At 33.4% G+C, this 25,267-nt stretch overlaps 1 protein-coding gene across 1 annotated transcript; it reads right to left on the bottom strand.

Annotated features, from left to right (window-relative positions):
• Positions 1 to 530: 530 nt before the first annotated feature.
• On the bottom strand, positions 531 to 25,207 carry LOC124353835 (phosphotriesterase-related protein). Its single transcript, XM_046803856.1, has 7 exons — positions 25,001 to 25,207; positions 12,808 to 12,967; positions 10,959 to 11,149; positions 10,220 to 10,378; positions 9,295 to 9,459; positions 4,257 to 4,474; positions 531 to 910 (listed from the first exon to the last, which is right to left on the bottom strand). The coding sequence occupies exons 1-7, from the start codon at positions 25,014 to 25,016 to the stop codon at positions 773 to 775; spliced, it is 1,047 nt and encodes a 348-aa protein (XP_046659812.1). The 5' UTR covers positions 25,017 to 25,207; the 3' UTR covers positions 531 to 772.
• Between the last annotated feature and the right edge of the window lie 60 nt (positions 25,208 to 25,267).

Genomic DNA, 25,267 nt, shown 5'->3' with positions numbered 1-25,267 from the left:
TCTAGGAACTAGTGTTTACAAGACATAGTGCAACACGAGCAAATTCTGTCGACTGCGTCTAGTTAGTAACCTTAATGAAGCCTCTATCTTTGGATTGTCTTTGCACATTACTGTTCTGTGCAGCTTTCTTTTTCCGCCTTTTAAGTGTTATATTGACACAAAAATGTAATAAAGCTTTTAGTACAGAATTCATATTAACCGAAATATTGTGCGTTCAATTCAACAAATTTAATCAGTGAATTAAATTCTAAATTCCATCAATTGGTTAACCAACTAATATAAAGAAAATATGAATAATTGGGTCTTTAAAATTTACTCACTATTATTAGGTAGGTTTTAATGATTATAGGCACCTTTTCAGTTTGTTTTCTAGAATAATTGACGTCACATTAAATTGAAGTGTGGTTCTATCAATACTGCACTAAAGGTTTTAAAAATTGAAATGGGAATACCGTGAAGGGAGTGGGAGGGAAAGAGGGGGTGAGATAAAGAGAGGCTGCGTGTATGAATAAGAATAATAAATTAAACAATTACCACAATTATAAATGTATTGTACTAATAATAGACATTACAATAAGTAATAACATGTTTAATGAAAAAATCTTATTTGACATTATTGACTCATGGAGTCAATTTAAAACTTTATTTCTCATCAGAACAACTATAATTTTATTCCAATACAATTGAGTTAATGAAACTTTTGAAATTGCCACAACACCAATCCCTATTATATTAATGCACATATTGCTATTTTAGATAACGTATTCCTATTTCATGCTTGTCCACAAAGCCATGTAGCTGGATTTGTAATGAAAATCTGATCAATTGTTGTTTGATCAATTCCTTTTATCAGCATTTTCGGAGCAACATTGTTTAGGATGTGAGAATAACCATGGCCTCCGAAGTTAACCTGGAACATTGTAAAAGCAATTTTAGTATTCAAATAGACTTCTGAAGAAAGGAAGAAAGAGGGGGCATATATAGAGGGGGGCTTATGGAACTCAAGCACTCTCAAAATGTTTAAATACAACATTAAAATTGCACCCAATAGTTTGTTTTTACCTACAACACATGTATGAGGTTTCCCTCTCAATTTCCTGGGAGAATATTCTTGAGAATACTTTTAGAGGTTATTTTATACTTAAACAACCCAGTGTGTCAGTCCTCCCCTCCCCATAACTTTCTTCATACGCCACTGAGTAAGGATACCTATTATATGTCCAATGTACTTTAGATCTTTTGTAAACCAAATAAATTACCTTCAATATATTTTTTACTTAATTTTTAAAATATCATATATATATATATATATATATATATATATATATATATACAGGGTGATTCATGAAGTTCTCCCCCCACTTCTACAGCACATTGTACTAGTAAAAATAATGAAAAAATTTTATATAAACATAGGTCCGAAAACGCTTCGTTAGCGAGTTACAGCTAGCGAAAGATTTCGCCTGAATTCCTGGGTAAAGAGTAAAATAAAGCCATACTGAACTTTTGGAAAGGTTAATTAAGTAAGAAATATCGTGGATTCTTATGTATTTTTACCTGATAAAGCTAATAAAATAGGTTTCAGAACTGTACCTGTAGTAGTTTTTGAGGGATTCAGGGTTAAATGCAAAAAATTGGGGCACGAAACAATGTTTTTTTAAGTTTGATGTACAATAACTTTGTTAAATTGGTAATAAATACATAAAATCAACAAACATTAATTGTAGAGAATTTAATTCTGAGAAAATTGATATAATCAAAGTCTAAAATAAAACAGAAATAAGTCCATGAGAAGTAAAAGACAACATTATAACACTATATATATATATATACATATATATATATATATATATATATATATATATATATATATTATTTATTTATTTATTTATTTATTTATCTTCATTTCAAAACTCAAGTAGAGAGATAGGAGATATATGCAATAGATTCCAACTGAGTAAGGTGTTCAGGCTCACTAAATGTAAATTCCTTGCTCACAAGTCCTTTATCTGGCAAAGTGTATTAGAAATGTCTGACACAGTGTAAATGTACAAAATCTAATGAAACATAAACGTAATGTGGTTCAAAAAATTTAATTATTTTGTTTCGCATTTTTTTAAGTCAGACAAATGATTTGGACCCAAGTTGAAATACTACCAGCCTTCACCACATGCTTGTTCCCTGCTTTGTTACTCAAAAGAAGAAAAACATAAGTTTACACAGAGAACCAAATCGTAATCAGGTTCTAGTCTGTGTATAAGCATTAACAATTCTTCTAGTTTCTAACTGTTAAAATACAACTAATTTTTGTTAATATTCTGTTCTTAACTTTCTTTTATTGAACTGTGAAATATTTTATTACACAGAAAGGACATTTTTACAACCCCCAGGCAAACAGAAAAGAAATTTTGCTAGCCTAGTAAGTGATAAGCTTTAATGACGCTCAGCCTCATCCAATGGATACATGCTCCATCATCAAATTCTATCTTGTCTTTAAACAAATAAATTGATTCAGTATAGTAATGAATAACCCGACAAAATGCAACTTAAGTCTTGCCAACCAATCAAACATAGTAATCTCATTATATTTATTGATACATTTCATGAAACATTAATGATTGCACTGTTTAAGTTCATTTGCAAATCTATTTACTCTACATTTTCTCGTTGCGATTTGCACCACCATCGAACTCGGTAGAAAATATTATAGAGCTATTTAGAAATTAGGATGTATGCATGTCTATAGGAAAGTTTTTTATGTAATAGTTTTTTAACAACATTATTATTTTTGACAAGGTTTCTTTTAACTTTCTTTAAATAATATTTAGATTAACTATCAATTCAATTTGAACAAAACCTTGTAAATTATCCCTTTCAGGTTTTCCAGCCAAATTTTGTCAGGGCCTAAAAATACAGTGTCTTTCTTGAGTGGTAGTTTAAAAGCAGTTTTGTTTACATTTTTATAACATTACAATCATATCGCACAATTTTTGTTCAATAAAGAAATTTGTTCTACCAACTTACAACCATTTCATTTAGTAGATCTTCATTTCTCCTAAAAATTTCGTTGAAGATTTCAGATTGCTCCTTTGCTGTTTAACCTTAAATTGTCGCATACATTTGCATGTACTGTATCTACCTAACCAGATTATTTTCTTTCACTTAATTCTTTGAAATAGTTTCTTATGGTCTTTTTAATTTCACACATATATTCTTTTCCCAAAATTTATAACAATTAGTCGTACAGCAATTACCATCAACTACCATATTTTAACCATTAATGTCATATCAACCATTGCATTAGATTTGTCCTACGTTAATTTTTAAAGTGGTTTATTCCAATTTACATTCAATACTTAAAGTTTTAAAATACATTAATTTTATCTGAGATAAATTTTTCAGCTTATATGATTTGAAATGGTTTTATTTTATTCATATAATTTCAGATTAAAGATATGAAAGGTTCCAAGATTAAAAATATTAAGAATGTACATTTTTATAACTCTTAGGAAAATAATATATGTTTATTACAACTATTAATACCAAGAATGCTCCAACCATCAAGGCGTTTAAAACTCTGTTTATAGCGTCCTACACGTTTTTCATAATGTGGACGAGTTTTTGGCAATTAACTTGGAGACAACACAATAATAAGAATGATCCCGGATTGAAGTGGGAGCAATTGGCAATTAATGAATGGAAATTAACAAATGTATGTCTGTGTTAGAGAATTATTGTATGGAATTCCAAATTTTAGTTTAAGTTACTGAATCATGAGGTTTGATTTACAATTGTATTGTTGCTGCTATAAAGATTTGACTGTAGACTGTGTTGGCTATCCTTTTGAAAATTTTAGCCAAAAGGTTAAATAAGAATGTATTATTTAAAATATCTTACTAACAAAAAAATCAAGCTTCTATACAATATATAATTTCATATTTAAAATATGTTTAAATATATATATATATATATATATATATATATATATATATATATATATAGTGTTATAATGTTGTCTTTTACTTCTCATGGACCTACAAAAATATATTATAGTTTGGTACAGGTTGGAGTAACAGAGTTTCAGACTTACTGCTATTCGAGTCTAGTGCACAAATATTTTTGTTTTGTCGTCCTGTCAACCTATTGGTTCTTTTTATAGCATGGTTGGATGATTTTTATGCCTACCTTAATGGAAATCTCCTATCAATATAAGCACAAAATAATTTAATTTAATTTTAATGTGAAAAGTAACTAACCAGGCGATGTTTGGTGTGGATGTCATGGGATACAAGAATCTTGTCCAATTTTCCATCATCAATCAGTCGGATAATCTTGTCCACTCTCTGGGCGTCACTCAGCATGTCTTGGGCAGGGTTGAGCTGGTAGAACGAACATTCTGTACCGAAAAGATCCTGTTGACAGAAGCAGCCCAGCCTGGCAAACTCAAGAAACTGCTCATCTGATGTCAAAGTACCTGAATAGACAAGACAAATGAGTTTGTTTGTAAGGTTGATAACAGGGTGTTTGGGTTATATAGACTATATGAGTCTTATGGTCCAATGGTAATTTGCTCATGGATCAAGCTTAAATTTGTTTGTAAACTTTCCAAAATGTTCGTTAGTAATAAGTTTTATGATCTATCCTCAATGTAAACCTCCCATTGGCTGTTGGTAAAATTTTTGCCAATGTTAATGTATAGTATTATGCGTCCTCATTCGAAGTATGTAGGATATCTTATTTCTTCTCAGATAGACAATCAAAATTATGCATGTTAAAATGAACAATGCCCAAATACCCTGCATCTAACAACAAAAGGACAATTTTTAATTAGATATGGTAATTATTTTTAAATGAAGTAATTTTCAGACGAAACATGACATTAGTTTATTTAATTAATCCTCTTATATGCATTTGTTCACCTAATATCCGCTCACAGTGGTCAATGATGGTTTGCAAGACTGTTGAAGTGAGGCAAGATGATGAGGTGTAGAAATTAGAATTTTCCTCAATTATCGTCATTTTCTGGGCTGCTTGTGAACATCCTATCATCTAAATACGAGTGCGCTGAAATTCAGAAGTATAATCCAATAGAATGATTGAGATAAAGAAATATAAATTTGAATCACTAATTAGACTCACTAACTTCAGAAATAATCGACGGGATCTAGGTAGGGGTTCCGAATACATGCATGTTTTGAACACCCCCAACTAATTCTATGAAAAAGGCATAGATTGGATTCTCACAATCTCACTGAACTTGGGACATTTTTGAGAATCACACAAAATAGGTACCCTTGTGTTTTAGGGCACAGTGCAATGAGATTTCTCCCAATTAATTCTAGTCACTGATCTCAGAAATGCTTGCTAATATTTCATGTCTAAATCAGGATCTCCAACAACATCGCAAATGGCGCCAAGCTCCCAACAATCTTGATGCATTAAGATAGAAAGAGGTAATGATTTCTTCTTGTGAAATTTCTACATAATCACTGACCTTGGGACTTTTTGTCAACATCACACCACCCAGGTAAGAGATCTCTATGAAGTTCCTGAGGCCCAGGGCCTAGTGCAATGAGATGAAAATTTCAGAGATATATATTTCTTCCAATGGCTTCCAATAAATGATCTCAGGCATTCCTTATTCCTTATCCCATATTCCTTAGGCATACTTTGTGTCTCCAACAACATTTCAGTTGGAGACTAAACTACCAGACCTGGTACAACAAGAAGGATAGAGGTTATAATTTCTTATTGTGTGATTTCAATATAATCACTGGCTTCAGGCATAATTATAGAGACAATCCAAAATAGTGTCTCTCAGTGTTAGCCTGGAAATTTCAGTCTGGTGTAGCAAAATGGATTAGTTTACAATGACTATTCTCCACGAAGATTCTCTTCAGTGTAAGGGAACATTCAAGACATCTTGGTGTATAAGTATAGTAGGTTTCTAATGATGTCACAAACCTTATGGCCTAGAGCGCAAAACAGAATGATGATAAATATTTGAGTCTATTATATTGAATCATTTATTTTAAAGGTTTATTGTACATAAACAAATCGAAACTAACAAAATAAATCTATTAAACTGGTATAAACTAAACAAGAAATCCTCTAAACAAATCAAGAGTTTACAGTCCTTTATATAACCAGTGGAAATGATTCCAAAGTTGTTAGCCTTTTAAAAGAAGTCTTGACATCTTTCAACCTTCTTAACATTATACATATTCTTTTCAGAATCTCAAATACCAAAAACTCTAATCGTAGTGTCTAGCAACTAAAACATCAATGTGGTACATGTATTTAAATATTCTCGTCTAAAATTTATAAGTTTAGATTTTTAACTTTACATAGGTTGGAACTGAAATTGTGATAAAGGACATACAGAGAGTCTCATTTTAGTGCCAACATGTAAGACTGGTTTATAACATTTTCAGATAATGTGTTTCATTTTAATGTATTTTTAATCTTCATCTTTATTTTTATTACTTGAACCCAACAAATAATATTAGTGATCAATAAAACACACATTTTTCAAAATCTTTTGGGAACACAATTAAATTGCTTTTCTTTATAACCCATTAATGATTTCAAATTTCATATTTTACATCCTTATTGAAATTATATTTCACAAAACTATTTTGATTCCTTATATACATATACATATATGTACATATGTATACATATTCATATGTATATGTGTATACACACACAATCGGACTCAAAATGATTTCTTAACATAATAATAATAATAATAACGTCTTTATTTGAAGCGATTTTCAACATTACATTGTTGTTTTTCAAAATAACTCAAGTCATACATTTTCAATCAAGGCTCGTACAAATTTATCTATCATCATCCGAGAAATACAAAATTAAACTAATCAAACCGATAATACATTACATTAAACAGCTATTTAGGGGTGAAAAACTCCTCCTCTAAAGCCAGTCTGAGATTGTTTTTAAACGAGGAATATCCATAAGCCTTTAGACTGTGAGGGTTGTATATCTGGGGGCCAAAGTATTTAAATCCATTCCTCCCCACCTCCAGCCTGACCCTGGGCACCTCCAGCATGGCGTCCTGGCAAGTGTGACAGTCCCTAATCTCAGCCCGGGTCTGTAGCATCCCCCTGATGTAAGAGGGCTTTCCCGTCAGCAACACCTTGTGAACAAGACAAGCCACCTGAAGTTTGAAAATGCACTTTATCGGAAGGATGCCTGCTGTACGGTGATACTGGCTAACATGATCAAATTTTCTCAGGCCGTACACAAATCTTACAGCAGAGTTCTGTAACCTATCAATCAGGACCGTATCCTCAAGGGTCAATCTTCCCCCAAATACAGGAAGAGCATAAACAATAACTGGGAAAACCACAGCTTTGACAATCTTAAGTTTCACTTCCTCCTGGAGTAACCCCTTAAACTTATTACCCACTATGGGAGTAACTCCCAAGGGTCCATTACCAAGAAAGACTGCATTTGAAGAGGGGTAAAAATTAACAAGTGAACACTTTCTTGGATTCAACTGAAGCCCGTGATCGTCAGCCCAGAGCCTGACCCTCGACAAATCAGCATTAATCTGCTGCATTGCCAGGGAAGACTGTAATGGAGGATATGACAACACAAGCTGAGTGTCATCAGCGTAGGAGTAAAGGGAACAGAATGATAACTCAAGATTAAGATCCACAGTATACAATAGAAACATAATAGGACCTAAGCAGCTACCCTGAGGAACCCCTGACTCCTTGAGAGCAATCCCTGAAAGACGATCATTTACCCTGGTTACCTGGGTTCTGTCGATCAGATAAGAGCGAAACCACATTGTTGAAACCTGATCAAAACCGTAGTAATGCAGCTTAGCCAAAAACATATCAAAATTCACTGAATCGAATGCATGTGAGAAATCAAGAGCAGCTAAACTATTACAGAAATTCTTATCCCTGGCGGAAAACAGTTGGCTTGTCAAACTTAGTAGAGCAGATGTCGTACTGAAACCCTTCCTGAAACCAGACTGACTATCGGGCAAAACACCGCTGCATTCCAGGAAGGAAACCAACTGATTTGTCACAATTCTTTCCAATACTTTAGACAGAACTGGTAAAATGGAAATGGGCCTAAGCTCGGACACACTTGTAGGATTACTATTTTTGGGAAGAGGGATGACCAGGCTTTTTTTCCATCCAGAGGGGAATCGGCCAGAGGAGAGAGAGAGACTAATGATATGGGTGATAGCCCCGATACAGAAAGGACTAACTGCTCTGACCATGATGATTGAAATTTCGTCAATGCCAAAGGCCGCTGTATAACATACCCCAAACAGAACTCTCAGGTAAAGCGAACATAATGGAATGATGTCTAGCATGTGAAAGAAGATTTACATCACATCTTTGCACTAATAATCTGATATACTTCTGCTCAAAATTAAACAATAAACACCAGTTGCTTAATAATAAATATAATTATATTTTCTGCAGCATTTTTATGTTTTGGTTGAGAATTCACAGATCATTTACCCAAGAGAAAGAGGGTAGTTCAGATGTTACTTTGCTTGCTTATCCTCACTGAAATGCAGAGACAAAATGGACTATTATCTAGTGTATATTTCACATTTTAATAAATTGTTACATTTTAATTGATTGAATAAGTCATCATTTTCTATTAACTTTTTTTATTATTATGTAAGATTATTTAAATCTATGATCGCATCTATTCCTAACTCAATCAAAAGCAATGACAATGCATCTTAATTTGGTGAAGCTTTTGTGATATTCAAATCATTATAATGGGGTCTACATTTGAAGTATAAAGTTGCTTAACGTTTACATATTAAAATATTTATTTGTATTTTTATTTCTTATGTTTGAAAATATATTTTTACATAACATATTGAAAACAATAAGACACATTCCAATTCTGCTATAACTTTTTGTTTTGATCTACAAACCTTGTTTTTCAATAATCGCTTCATTTATTTTAGAGATTAGGGGACGAAAAGGAAAATGTAAGATCTCATCAAGGACGTAGCCAGCAAAGGGATCATCCGAGAAGCCCCGACCCCCCAAATTTTCATTTCAATTCAAACAATTATAATTGTTTAAATAATTCAGTATTACTGACACTTACTGCTGAAAGAACGTTCTCAACATTGAAACGGGTCAAGAACTTTTTAAGGAACAAAAGGGGAATGAGCAGTTGACTGCACTTTCTTTATTTTCTGTCCACTATAACAAAATATCAATCATCTAGACCCCCAAAATGTTTTCCTGCCAACGGATCTTGGTTCTCATGGGTACTTACGATCAAGATGAGACATGATTGCCCTATTCTTGTCTCCGCCTGCTTCAAGATAGATCCGCATGATCTCGAATGGTGCTTTAGCGTCACGTCCCGGATGGAAGCTGACCGCGCAGTGGAGACTACTCTGCACTTCTGCAGCAGCAACAATCGCACGGCGTTCAAAGTCTGCAAAATAAAACCAAACAGTTCAATGTATGCAGTTTCAAAGTTAAATTTGTATCACATTACAAGGATCTCTTTACCTAAATAATATGTCTTCAATATACCTGCATATTTGCTGGCGCAAACCAAAGCTGATGTCAATATTGAGTATTTTATTGTTTATTTCTCTTTACTGTTTTGTTTGAAGTGTATATAACGTGAGGAGAAGCTTGCAAAGAAACAGAAGAGGGGAAATATTTATTATGCTTAGATAAAAGCACTTACAAAATAATTTACAAGAGAAACGCAAAGCATGATTTATACTATGAGCGATACATATTCTCACAAGAAATTCTAATTTAACAAAGTAGGAATTGGTTTTTTAACACTTTTTGTATTAATGGTTTGAATGGTTTTAGGTTCAGTAACAAATTAATTTCTTTATTGCTCTTTAAATTGTAAATTCAACTATTCTACCATTATTTATGTAATAAGTATCACAGTTTAGTAGAAGATACAAACAAGTAAAAGACTGAATTGAAGCCAGAGGAGCTAATCAAAACAGATAGTCAGATTGTAATTTCTTCAAATACTGATGCTGTATAAAATATTAATCCATCTGCTAACACTTTACGTTCACTTTTTTGTACATGTTCTCATCTTTATTCAGTCATTTCACACCCTTTATGCTCAGTTATTACCATCAGTATATTTAAATAATAAAAGTACCATTTATTGTCTACGAGCTGGTTTATGATGCTCTAGATTAGAACAGTCTACCTACCTGTGATGGGCCAAGTGCTACCAACTTCGCCTATGAAACCACATCGGACGGAAGGATGCTCCACACAACCCTCGGTTAGCTCCTGGGTCATGACCTTACACATGGCTTCTACACTAAGTGACAGCTCACCTGCTGCCTGGCAGGCAGACACGTAGTAACCTGGATCAACAAAAATAGTTCTGCTAATACCGTTCTGTTTCATAAAATGTTTTGAGGCCCACTGTATAAGCGGGTTATTGCGTTGTTTGTTGAAATTGCTCAGCAAACAGCTGTTCACACGTGGCAGATTTTTATTTGCCCTGGGACCAAGCAAAGGGTGACCGGACTTAGGTTATTACTTACATATGTATTCATATTCATAAGTTTAAACTCAAATCTTTTTAGACATTGACACAGTTCATAATAATAAGTATTTGTTTATTCTGCGATTATCTCATTACAATCATGTTTATACATAGTACTAATGTAGAAATGCTAGAAGTTCATTTCTACTTTGAATTTTGATCGTTTTACCCAAACATCAATTGAGTTCATCCTTAGAACAATTTTCAAGTCTCTAGGAGATTTCTATAATGAATTATCACACAAACAGACAGACTATAAATACTGAGAAGAACGATTCCTTAGTAAAATTACTATGTACAAGTTACATTAAATCACATTATTATTTAGATCAATTAAGTGTCATATTCATATGTGGTAAAATTTACTTGAAACGGCTATGTAAGAAAATATTTACCTGTTCCGGCAATGATATTCACTCCTGAGTTCTTGCTAGCTTGCACCATAAGAGGGATGTTACGAGAAAGTCCTATATTGGAGTTCTCTACGATTGTTCCACCTCCACTCCGCAAGTAGAGTTTCATTTCCTCAACCACTGCCTCGTGTACATCCTTACCGTGGAATGCTACGTTGGTCTTACTGCTGTACCTTTCAAGTGGCAAGTTAAACATACACTTTTTCAATCTTCTTGGATTAAATGCTTCGATTGAGAAATAAAAAAACTTCCGGTATTGCTACCCAAATAATGAAATATTAAAGCTTGGACACTCATGTATAATGACCATATTTATGTTACTAATACTAAAAGTATAACATGCTTTAAAAGTTTTAAATTAACTTTTCAAGCGTACTATGTAGACTACATTCCATTTTCAAGGAGAACATCAGCGGAATCAAGTAACTCCTGGGAATTATCTTGGATGCTCCAATGTGGACAGCATACACTTCAAGGTGTACCCAGGAGGAATTCGTTTTGCTATCCTGTTTCTACTTAAGCTCTGCTCCTGATCAGTCCTGTTTGACCACCTACTAATAGAAAAGTTACCGTTAAAGCAAAGTTAGTTCTTAAACATTTCTGTATTGAGTAGGGTTTTTAAATAGTGGCTACACAAAGTTTCTGAAAGTATACAATAACATAGTGGCAAATTAGTTCAAGTTAAACTTGGTACTGAGATAATATTTACACATGTCTTGGTTAAGTTTGTGTTTCTAAAATAATAATGCATCTTCAATTAGTCAAGTCAAGTCAAAGTCAAAGTCTTTATTGCACATTACATTTGAACATTATTACAATTTGTAATACAAACAGGTGCATTGTCATAATTTAATAAACAATGTTAAATTTAAAAGTAAAACAGTGGAATTTCCTAAAAGTAAGACAGAAGTATTCAACATACACACTTATTATGCTTGTGCATGTGCTGGGATGTTTAAATAAATTTATTTATTTAAAATATAATTGTCTTGTCATTTAATATCTCATCTGTACTATAATAGGCTTTTTTCAATAATATTGTTTTAATACATTTATGAAATTGAGCTTCTTCAAGATGTTTTAATGGTGTTGGCAAACTATTGTACACACGAATACCCATATATAACGGACTTTTCTCTAATAAGGTAGTTTTATGAATTGGAAACAACAAAAGATCCTTATGTCTGGTGTTATAGGTATGCTGGTTTGTGTATGAACTATAAATATTTGGATGTTTGTGGACCAGATTTAAAATGTCCAATATGTATAAACATGGCAGTGTAAGTATTTTTGCTTTTTTAAATATAGGACGGCAGCTTTCTCTGAAGTTTGCTCCCATCATTGCTCTTACCACTGCTTTTTGTGCCATGAAAACTTTTTTTAAATCAGGAGATGATCCCCATATTACTATACCATACTTAAGAATTGACTGAATATATGCAAAGTATACAATTTTACATGTGTTTATAGATACGGATTCTACTAAAATCTTCATTGCAAATCGGAACGAACTCAATTTGTTTACAAGGTGGTTTACATGGCATTTCCAATTTAAGTTTTTGTCAATTTTGATACCTAAAAATTTGTGAGAGTCCACTAGATTTAATCCAGAATTTTCTAAGAAAGATTAAATTTGATACTTAGAGGTAACTGCCATATATGAAACCTATCTTTCTTTCTACTATACCTAACATTTTTTCAGGTGAGTAATTAATTTTTTTTTCATGTGCTCCAAAACAAACAACAGTATTTACTTTTCCTGCCCTTATTTTGGCATCCCCTTAATTTGAATTTGTGACAAATTATTCATTGGTTAGTAGCATCAACTTACGGGTACTGCTTGATATGTCCAACATTCTGCAAAGTTATATCTCCAGAGAGGGCGTCCTTGAGGTGCTCTGGCGGCGGGATGTAGAACTTGTCAAAGACCACGTTCATATGCTCATGGGTCAAAGTGCGACCAAGCTGAGAGGGCAGAATAGGGACGGTCACTGAAACAATAAACAACACTTAATAAACGAAAAGAGTCATCGGCCTATTATATAGTATCTATTAAATAAACATATACATACTTCTGTTAAATGTTATAATAAATTAAGGAATAACTTGTAACTATGAATTAAATTTGTGTGGTGTAGAGATTATTTAAACGAATCCGACTCGAAGTAAACCCAATTAATTAATATATTGTGTAGAGAATATAGAGGCTAAGTAAAATCTCGCTAGTAATGGGTCAAATGAATGGTATAAGACTAAGCGTATTAATATATTTTGTGGGTAGGAGAAGATACTATATTATAAATGGAACGAGGTTACAAAGGCTAGTTCGGGAATGCAAAACTCACCGAGGTTGTCTTCATCTGCCAGACAGCATGGAACAAGAGTAAGTTTCGCCTCCTCACGAATGGATCATCACACGTTCGACACACTGTCTCACACTTGATAGTAGATTAGAGCTCGAACATTACAGTCGCATGAAAGATAACTTAAGATTTACAGTGTAGGGAACGGAATTGTGATAAAAGAAACCTCTCAAACTACATTTAAACTGGTTCGATGGGGGTGAAGCCACGCACCTCGGTGACAAACTAAAATTCAATTAGTCGTTTTGAGGGAGGGATGCCTAGTGACGCCAAGTGTTTCCATACACTAGCGAACAGTGTGTTTATCTATTTAACTTTTTAAATTATTCATTAGTCAGTGTCCAATTGTTATTCGTGTAAACTAATCAGTTCGTAAGTCTAGTGAACGGATTTTGTTAAGAATTCATATAGATCAAGGCCACATAGTTAATACAAAGACAATGTTATTATTGGCTAATGTTTAGCTTATTTTATGAACTTATAATATTAGACTAAGAACACACAGTTAACCAATTATAAGATGGCTATTAATATAAACTGCAATTTTTAGTGCGCATTATTGTCGCTATTGTCGCGCATACAGGAGGACAACATTTCAAAACTATATCAATCGGAAAGCAATTTTGCTTAATAGAGTGGCTACCTCTGCCATTTATTTGTCTTATCATTATCAGCTGATAACGGCGGTAGTCCAGGTATCATTCCGACTGAGCCCCTCTTCTATCTACGGACAATTAATCTATCACAGCTGCTTAACACTTTTGCTAAATCATTGCTTTAAATAGTAACTGTATTATTGTATTCATTTATTTGTATTGAATCTGTGTATTGCAGTATTTGATATTTGTCTTTTTATTCTCTAGTTTAGTATTATTATTTATTTATCACAACCTCAAAATAACGTAATGTGTCCAACGAAAATATCCTATTTAAACTAGAACAACCCAGTAATAGTAGAAAGCCCTGCATTGTATTTAAAGATATAAAATATAGACATTATGACCTTTGAATTATTAACCATATTGACCGTGTACAACGAGAAACAGTGGTGAACACACTACAACTACGCGATTTCTTATGTCCTCGCATCGCAGTTCTGCTCATGTGTCTCTCGCAATGTAACCAACGGTACTTTGGGATTATACCGACCACACCCAGACATGAATCGTTATTTGACATTTTACTTCTACTGATTACTAGATTATCGTAGAACAACATTTCGTCAATATAAAACAGGAATTGTCTTATCGCAAACCCCTCCCCATCCTCAGACAGAGGTCAAAGTCGAGCGGTCTAGTAGATAACGTGATTGCAGAGTCTCGCCGCCCGTTCAGCTGGTGCGTCGCTTTGTTGTACTTCCGTGTTTTACCCCTACATTTCTCCAAACACAAAAATTCAACCAAAACAAACATTACCGAACAAAAACTTAACTCTTTATTGAAAAAAAAACACTTAAAACTTGTTTTTATTCTTGATCACACTCCGCCACCCAAAATGCGAGTGCCTCCGGCCATCCGAAGGTGCTGCCGAAACCCGCGCTGATGTCAACAAAAGAAAAACATCCCTCGAGATAGTACCTATCAGTAAAATATCAAATTCTAGAGGGGCTGATCAGAAATATAAATTGAATTGTAATGGAAAGGCAATTATGTACAGTGCAAATCATGTGATGCCGCGCGGCCTGCCGTAATCGGGATTCTCGAGAAAGATAAGATAACAGCGACAACAATATCGATCACAATACCTGGAAATGCTTGTTGATTGATGGAATGTTAGTTCTGTTACTCAACTACATCGTTTTATAACGTTCTAAGTTCGTTGAAAAAGTTTAAGCGTTGGGGGCATATAACGTAATCTGACCCCATTAACAATTGATAATCGTAATTTTGTAATTAAAGAGTTGTTTTTCGTTCTACTCGTATCATGTTTGTTTCTATAAATTTATATTTTTGTATTCTTCATACTGGTGTGGTCGGTATAATCCCAAGGTACCTAACCAACTTCAACTAACAACATGCCCACTATAACACCAGGACTCCCGGTTCCCGTGACGCCTGTGTGCTCCACGCCCTGTCTTCTGAATCTGCTAGCGATCCTTTCCACCTCGCCACACGATATATCCACAACTGCTGATGCTTCATCAACATTCTTAACCCTAGAACTGGCGGTCATTTCATCCTGTAGTGGCGGGCTGTTTTGGAGCTTCGCGCAAGGTTTTTTTAAAAAAATTATTAAAAATATAAAATAAAAGCAATATAAATAAGAGTATATATATTTTTGTGTTCAGAATTAAACGTAGAATTGCACTATATTGTAAAATTAACCATCAAAAATTTTCTAATAAACACTTTTTTTAATCAAATATAAAATTTACGAAAAATATTTCTTAAATTTAGGGGGGACCATACCTAGCAAATGAAGTTATAGTGAGAAATATTTATAAGTGAGATAGCCATTCTGTGTCAAATTTTATCTAGTTTCAGAAAAAACGTAAACATTATACACATTTATGAAAGCATCATAAAGCTATGGAACAAAAAGCAGCGATGCGTATAAATTCTGAAAATCGGGTGTACACGTAAAACTTTGGTAAAACAAGTTTTTCAAATACATTTATCTATGAATACATGTTATTTTGCATATTTTATTACTTAGAATAAAATAGAATATACAGTAGTAATGAAATAATTACCATAAATTATTTTTGAAAAGTAAAAAAAGTTAAATTTTGCCATTATTCAAAAATTTTGCGAAAAATTTTCATTCAGCAAAATATAAAATAGTTTTCTAAAGCTTGTACTATATCAAAATTTATAAATTTATGGTTTATAAGTAATATGAAATATTATGTAGTTAGAAAACTATAAATATAACTAAAGATATTAAAAAAATAGAGAATAACCCAAACAGTTATTATATATAACCAAAGAAATTACAGGAAATATATATTTTATTGTGAAAACTATCTATTTACCAAAAATAAATAGTTAATTCAGAGCTAAAAGAGTGCTATAAATAACGTTTAGTAAGTGAAAACAATAACAAACTATGTGTCAAGTCATTTTGCCATAGCCTACACAAAACCGGTAATTTCTCAAACATATTTCAGTAAATAGAAATTGATTTATTCTAAAATATATATTTTTACACTACTACGACATCAAACAACACACTACACATTAAATACGACACTAAAACACGCGTAAAACTATTTAAACTTACAAATATCCACAGCTCGGCACGAAAGTAATACAGAACGGCAGCGGCAATATGGCGGTCACAACAAACGGCGTCGCGTTTTCTTTTACGTTCAAAATAACAAGCTTGCTACGTCATAACCATAATACAAAGAGGAATAAAACTCATCTGTTCCTTAGCATTTTTCTTCCCGAATCCAATGGTGCATGAATTATATCGATACGTTACCGGAGTATATTATAAAAAGTAATTATAGGAGGGAATGTTTGATCGACAAAATTTTGACGGTTAACACCACAAAAGCGGCATTAACCGACATAATTATGTCGATTAACAGTTCTAGGGTTAACACCTTTACAAGAATATGCACATTAAAATTACGTCTAAAGGAGAAGCTTTATTCAAGTGGAAACGCTGACAGACCACACAATACAGTCTGATTCGTGATTACTCGAATTCACGGACCAGATTTTGTGGCGAAATCTTTCAGTCCTGTTCTAGCGTCCGCATCCCGCGTCAACGAGATCAACCATGCTTCTGCGATCTCGACCGTGGATTGTGCCACTCAGTATAAGCACTCGCCATCCTCCCACGAACAGAGCCATTTTGAGATAGTATATCTTCAATCTGAGGGTTGAAACAAAGTTTATAATGGTTCTTACGGAAATTCCGCCTTTGAAAATTGTTTAAATACGTTCATTTTTTACTTCAATGATTCTTTTAAATTCCAAATCAAAACTTCCTCGTTCAATTCTAAACTTAAATGGCTCACCCCCGACGTAAGATCCACCCATAGTAAATTACAATAAGCTTTCACACCACAAAAGGTCGGAGGACATGAAACTAAAGCTCACTATAAAGTTTTGCTTGTTCAACATGAGCTATTAATAAAACAAACAAAGGCGAAACAACCAGCTGACACCATTCAACGTGGCGGGGAGGTGGGCTTCGGCGACAGTCAAGATCGGGACACACATATCCGCACCGTGTCCGACACGTGAGTCGGCCGAGTGTCGGTGCGGGCTCGGCTCGGTTACCGTGAGGCTACACATGTCCGTATGCAGTCCGAGCGCAACAATTTCACTGTTTGTACTAGAGCATGTTTCTTTTGAACTCGAAGTGACAGATACTTAAAAAATATTCAGAAGATTAAGTATTGCTTGAGATGAAGAATGTTAATTTTATTGTTGTAATTTTTATTAATCGCTATGGTGAATGAAACATTGCAATGCTACAATAAAGCTTTGTACAATCAGCTGGTATGTAAAATTTGTAAATATCATTATCTTGGTTATATTTTTTATCTCTATAATTCTTGTTCACTGTATTTCATTGCAGTGAATTTCGGTGAATATACTATAAACAGTATATTAGGTGTTTTTTGTATTAAACCCAAGAGCTTATAAGTGTGATGCCAGAGAGTTTGCCATGTTGTAAGCCCTTTTATAATAATTTGTAAAACATAGTAAATATTTGTAAAATATATACTGGAGAACATGGGTTTTTCTTGCCTGAAAATCTTTTTGTAAATAAAATATTTTTATTTTTACTTTATTGAAGTGTAAAGAATAAAACAATAAAAATGTCATAGAAACATTCTAAATATGATCCATACAAAATACCGGAATAAATTTATCAAGTAACTTCAATACATCAAAGAAAAACAGATTTTTGCGCAAATAATTACATGCTTGTCATTTATTAATAATGAAAACTTTTTATAAATTTTACATAATTCAAATTTAGTTGTTTAAAATCACTTAATGTACAACATGGTTTACAAATTTGTTGTAATTTTAGCACAATAAGAAAATATGACTAGTTTACTCTAAGGTAAAAAAATGTAATACTTTTATCAATAAATATGATTTTGTACGCGAACACAGGATGTAGAGTTAGTAGGCTATACTAAATAATTCAATAAAATAGAACGTTTAGAGTTTAGACTACTTAAATAGTTTTAAAAAGAAGAACGCAACAATAAACAACATATGATGCCGCTCGTAGACCGCACCGTGCCCGGCAAAATTCAAACTCCACATATCGGTGACGGTGCGGCCACGACGGTCTGGTGTCGGTGCGGACTAGTGTGGACTTGCAGGTTGAAATTCTTTCACCGTATGACGGCCAACACGCGGCCGACTGACATGTCGGGCGCGGTGCGGGTAAGTGTGTCCCGGCCTTTAGTCGATGGCCAAGCATGACGGTAAGTTTAAAGAGTTGGATCTAAAAAGAATTGCATTAATGTCTAGTGATCATTTCATTATCACAGCGTTCTTGATGTCAGCCCCACAGACTCAGCTCCAGGATGTTCCTGTCCATAATCAAAACGTACATTTGGACTCAACACAACAATAAATCATTTGTCTTACATACTACAGAAGCTTTATTATCTATCTACAACACAGCAAGGCTGTTGGTTTGTCTCATTCATTAATAAAAGAGTTTTCGATTGAGCTCGCACCTGTCCTGTCTTTCATATTTGATAAACCCCTATATTTATTGTGTGCGGGTGTATGTCACTGAACTCCTCCTAAACGACTGGACCGATTTTGACAAATGTTTCTGTGTATATTGAAGGAGATTTGAGAATGGTTTAGATTTACAACACTGTCCAATTTAAATTGTTAATTTAATTAATGTTTTATTTACAAATTGTTATTGATTTTGGAATGTTTTACTTTCGATCCAGTAGACTGCGCAACGACAGATAATGCAAAGTGAATTGATACTTAACAGCTGGTAAAACTTTCAGCTGAAGTTCATCAAAGAGGCAGAAACATTTGTTTACATTTAACATTTAGAAATTTATTATTGTAAAGTGCTTGATCAGTAGACTAGTGTAATGCAGATTGTATAGACTAAGTTATTACCTAGTTTTAAATTTAGATTGCACCCATGATCAATAAACTATCTAATGCAATGAAATACTATTAAACGCTGTTATAAACACCACCTCGTTTTACAAAGCCGTGAATGTTTGCACATAAGGTAATCGAATTTGGTTAGATCAAAGATAAATGAAAAGAGTTGAAAGAAGACGCTTTATGATCGAAATTGATTTTCGTTGATACATTTTCTTGATCTGAGCACAAGGCAAACTCCACAATAATAATTTCTTAGACGAAAAATTAATTTTAACAGACCGAATTTGATTCTTTATAACCAAATTAGTTTGTTGAGATTCATCCACATACATTCATTGTACTGAATATCTTAGCAACACCTAGCAAAAATCATGAAATATAGAGGTAGGAAATATGGTACATAACTTCATATTGCACCCAAGAGGCTCACGAAGGAATGACTATCAATTATCTCAGGAGTGTTTAGAATGTGATAGAAAAAGAATACGTGAATATAGTGTACTGTTTTTAATAGGAAATTGGGAGCGAGGCCGCGGGCAACTACTAGTATTTAATAAATCCCTATCTGAAGGGTTACTCCCGAAAGTCTTCAAAACTTCCAGAACAGTCTATGTTTATAAAAAGAACAGTCCTCATGTTTTAAATTGTTGTAGGCCAATTTATATTATTCCCATTATCAACAATCCTTGAATCTATCATCAACCACAGACTTTTTAAATTTCTTATCTCTGAGAACATTCTGTCTGAATTTCAATTTGGATTCCAGCCCAATTCCAATACATTGTCAGCTGTATATTCTTTTTATCAAACAAATTCACACTTCTTTTGAGTCCGGTGATTGTTAATATTGGGCCTCTTCTGTGATCTTAGCCGGGCCTTTGATGTTGTTGACCATCAAATTCTTCTCGATAAGCTCTACCAATTTGGTGACAGAGGACAGGCTTTTCGGTACTTTGGAATTATACCGACCACACCAGTATGAAGAACACAAAAATATAAATTTATAGAAATAAACATGATAGAACAAAAAAAAACTCTTTCATTACAAAATTACAAGCATTTCCAGGTATTGTGATCGGTATTGTTGTCGCTGTTATCTTATCTTTCTCGAGAATCCCGATTACGGCAGGCCGCGCGGCATCACATGATTTGCACTGTACATAATTGCCTTTCCATTACAATTCAATTTATATTTCTGATCAGCCCCTCTAGAATTTGATATTTTACTGATAGGTACTATCTCGAGGGATGTTTTTCTTTTGTTGACATCAGCGCGGGTTTCGGCAGCACCTTCGGATGGCCGGAGGCACTCGCATTTTGGGTGGCGGAGTGTGATCAAGAATAAAAACAAGTTTTAAGTGTTTTTTTTTTCAATAAAGAGTTAAGTTTTTGTTCGGTAATGTTTGTTTTGGTTGAATTTTTGTGTTTGGAGAAATGTAGGGGTAAAACACGGAAGTACAACAAAGCGACGCACCAGCTGAACGGGCGGCGAGACTCTGCAATCACGTTATCTACTAGACCGCTCGACTTTGACCTCTGTCTGAGGATGGGGAGGGGTTTGCGATAAGACAATTCCTGTTTTATATTGACGAAATATTGTTCTACGCTAATCTAGTAATCAGTAAAATCAAAATGTCGAATAACGATTTTTGTCTGGGTGTGGTCGATATAATCCCAAAGTACCGGCTTTTCATTGGTTTTCTTCCTATCTGACAAACAGGATTCAGTTCGTTGAAATCTCCCAACCTAGAGTGTCGGTCTGATTTTAGTGTAATTAAAACAGGGCTCCATATTGGACATGTTCGTAATATCTATTAAAGATTTACCTCTTTTTGTAAACAACCCTGCCACTCTTACAATCCAAAAATAATTTTGTTTGCCGATGATAGGCCTACTAGTCTTTTCAATAAGGGCGATGATTCATGGGCCATGCAAACTCAGTTTGACGAATATTCTTCACCACGTCTAACTTTCTGGTTCTCATCGAATAAACTCCTCCTAAACACGTTCAAAACTGAATCGATCATTTTCTCATCTAACCGTCTTTTTAATCTTCCTCTAAACCTCCATCTGAATAATGAAATACTCGGCGCTTCATCTCTTGTAAAATTTTTGGGTATCCATATTCAAAGTAATCTGAAATGGGATATCAACACAGATTAACTATGTAAAAAAAAATTATGGTTGCCTGTAAAGTCGGTTTTACGGGCGAAGATTTTACGTGACAACGTCTTTTTCTCGGTAGAATATTTATTGATATGAATATTATTAAATTGCACAATAGGAACAAGGAATTGAATGAAAATAAGAATTGCACAAATTTTAACTATAGAAATATATTTTGTTTACTAAAACATTGTACATAATTTGAAATTAATTAAAATTTGTTATTGTAAATGGTAAAGTTGAATAAAACATTTACTAAAATTGGAATTTGAAATTCTTGCTAAACACAGTTAAATTCTAACTCCGCGCGTGGTGATTGGTCGGTTTAGTTCGTTTGTTTGGTCGCACTGTTATGACAGGTTAGAGGTTATAATTTGTTATTTTAAATGTTTGACTAGCAATACGCGCTGTTTCTTCTCAATCGACTGAATTACGATTGATTGCAGAGTGATTTAAACTAATAATTTACTTAACACTATCAACATTTGTCAATAGTATGACATAACCTATAAACTCAGTTTCTCAACTTTTGTGTCAATCTAACAATTAATCAATCAATCATAGTTTACGATAATGAAATACCAGTGTACAATTATTTACCTTTATTGTTGTAGTTGTTGTAAATGACGAATCTAAGCACTCCACATTTTCACGAATAAACATAGTTATCTGCTTTATCCCGTGCGGCGGACCCACAGTTATCTGCTTTATCCCGTGCGGATCCCGTGCGGCGGACCCACTGGACGGGCATCGTAACGTTACCGGGCGTTACACTTTTTCATGAGTGACTTCGAGCCGCAACCTAATTTAAGACGTTGTCACGTCAATAAACTAATTTATTTATGCCTTGTGATGTTTAGCTTTGGTTGGTTTACAGGATACCCCTTTACTCGATTACCACGGATCCTCGAGCCTTACTAGCCTACGGGTTAATACTTTAGGGTTTACCACGCAAAAGCATTTCCAAAGGGTTTCCGCTCTCCAAAGAAAGGGCATTGAGAACTGTTTGGGGCATGCAGTCGAATGAAAGCTGTATAGAGCGCTTTCAGACAGATGGAGTCTTGACGCTACCTTCACAATTAATCAACGAACTATACTACTGGAACGCGCACTGCCCATAAGCCACATGTTGTGTTTTCCGGTCGCACACAGCTGTGCGTTACTGGTGTATCCATGGATTTGCAGGCGCTTAAAGTGGGCAAGAACTGATGCTGATCTTAGAACACATTAACTGTTTATTGATTTTAAATCTAAGGGTAAATTAAGTAGATCAAGTGATGATGTACGGCATTGAAAATTGTAAAATATTGTTATTTGCTCTAGTTATCTCAAACAAATGCGACCACTTCTAAATTGACGAATTTACTGGAAGCCACGAGTTATTTTTAATTAAAACTGGGACTAAACTATTTTTTTAAATAATATCTCGTTACATCGAAAAAACAGAAAACTTTTGACATTATAAAAAAATCCAACTTAGAAATAAGGCAAAAATTGGTCAAAATAATTTTATTTTCTAACACGTAAATTAAGTATGTCATGCTTGTAAATTTTATGTAGTTTAATTTGAAATAAAATACTGTCAATAAAAAGTTGTTTTTTTTTTCACCTGGGAAATATTTTAATGCCTGTAATCTTTGTTTCCGACTTTGAAAGAAAAATAAAAGTCAAAATCTCAGTTATTTTGATATTGTACAAAAATCAGTTTTTTTTTAACTAAAAATAAAAATCCACGGTAAAAAGCAGCTACTAACATTTGTAATAATAAATAAATTTTAGTATTTAACAATTGTATTAAGTCTAGAAGGCGTTTTAAAATGATGTAAGATCATTACTATAATGCCTGCCATATGGACGGAGTTAGTTCTTGCCCATTTCCAGCGCCTGCAGGCTCGGAACGCAGCCCAGGATTTCGGCTCAGTTTCTCCGGCCCAGAGCGCGTTCCATTATTATAATTCGTTGCTATTAATATGCTATGCAGTAATTTTTATTCACAAGTACCCAAATTATGATGGAACTCGGACTCGTAAATTTAATACGAGATACAAAAAATACTTTTGCCCCTGACAATTTAAACTTTCTCATTCTGTTAACTCGGTCTTTTATCAAGGGCATAAGTTTTACAACAGTGTTAAACCTGGATTAAAATATGCCCTTAATTTAGACATTTTATAAAACAAATAAGATTCTGTCTGTCCGAGAGGGCTTTATACAGGTTAACAGAGGCCGTGTAATCTAATATATTATTAATAACGATCTTGACAGTTATTGCGCTGTTTTTATCGATACTACACCATAGACATAATATATATATGTATAAATTCAAAACAATTGTTTAATGTTTTGACTAACGCCAAAAGCAATGTTCAATGATGTAATAAATCATTTTACTGACATTCATAATTAGAAACTATATATTTATATTGTTAAGAACTGTCTAATTGGATGTTTTCGTCCCTCGCATAACTAAGTTATGATATAGCTATATGCATACAAACATTATAGAATGGTTAAGATTGAGAATTATAATTTATATATTGATAGGTTCATTTTTCCTGTACTTGGGCGTTCATTCTTCTCATTTATAGACAAAAAGTAGTAAAAACCAGTTTCCGCCTGAAACAAAAACATACCTGTACCTTAAAATTTTTCATAGAATTCGTTAAAAAGAATTTTTGAAGTTTGAGTTATAGACAGTGTATTCAATGTTTACCATTGTGCATTATTTATTTCCTAAAGAAACAATATATAAAAGTTAAAAATTGAACTAAATAATTCCAAATTTTGTTCGATAAAAAGTTTTAGCTATTATTCCTTCACTTGCTCAGTATATAGAGATATTCATAAGATTTTTCTCGGCCAAATGGGCGTTTTGTGATACAAAAAGTTTCCACTCCATCAACTGTGTAATTAGCCTACAGCCAGTATATTAATTGTAATATACCAGTACTTAAAGTAATATTTAATTACTTGAGTAATAGTATTTAATTTTTAATATGCAAGTTACTATATAAATGAATATGAAATACATTTTATATCAGTTCTTTAAAATGTTACGGTATATTTGTTTTTATAATTAACTTCAATGTCTTATATTTTATAGGTAATCTCATCGAGACAGTCAATGCTGATTTCAAGGGAAAATATAACAACTGCAGGCTTTAATTCAACGTGATAAAAGTTTGAACTCTTGAGTTTTAACAAATACATTTTAATATATATATTATGTTTAATAAATACGTGCATGATTTCATTCTTTCAGTATTAACTTAAATACTATTTTTATAAACATACTAAATTCTTTTCAGCATCACTGTACATCTTAATTTCCAATTTGTACAGTTAATGTTAACATTCTAAACTAATTTTACTAATATTAGTTTAAAATCTATAGACACTGAAAATTAGTATAATTAATTAGGCAACAAACCTGTCTGCACTTCCATTTCTATTGCAATCCCGTAGGTTATGTTGATTCGTTGAATGGCGACGTTGAGTGTCTTTCAATTTGTCTTATCTAGGGTACCTACATCTACATCTACATTAATAATTTGTTTAGTTGATCCATGTAGCCAAAATATTCTTAACATTTCCACTGCCATCAAAAGGCATATTCTTGTAGATTGGTTACTCTTTTGTGACATACAAAATAGCTAACCATTTGTTGTCACTTCATTAGATCAGCTGATTGAGTCTG

Source organism: Homalodisca vitripennis, chromosome 2, assembly GCF_021130785.1.
Source record: "Homalodisca vitripennis isolate AUS2020 chromosome 2, UT_GWSS_2.1, whole genome shotgun sequence".
Classification (NCBI taxonomy): domain Eukaryota; kingdom Metazoa; phylum Arthropoda; class Insecta; order Hemiptera; family Cicadellidae; genus Homalodisca; species Homalodisca vitripennis.
The sequence above is the reverse complement of the archived record's forward strand: the minus strand, read 5'-3'. Positions and strand labels throughout refer to the sequence as shown.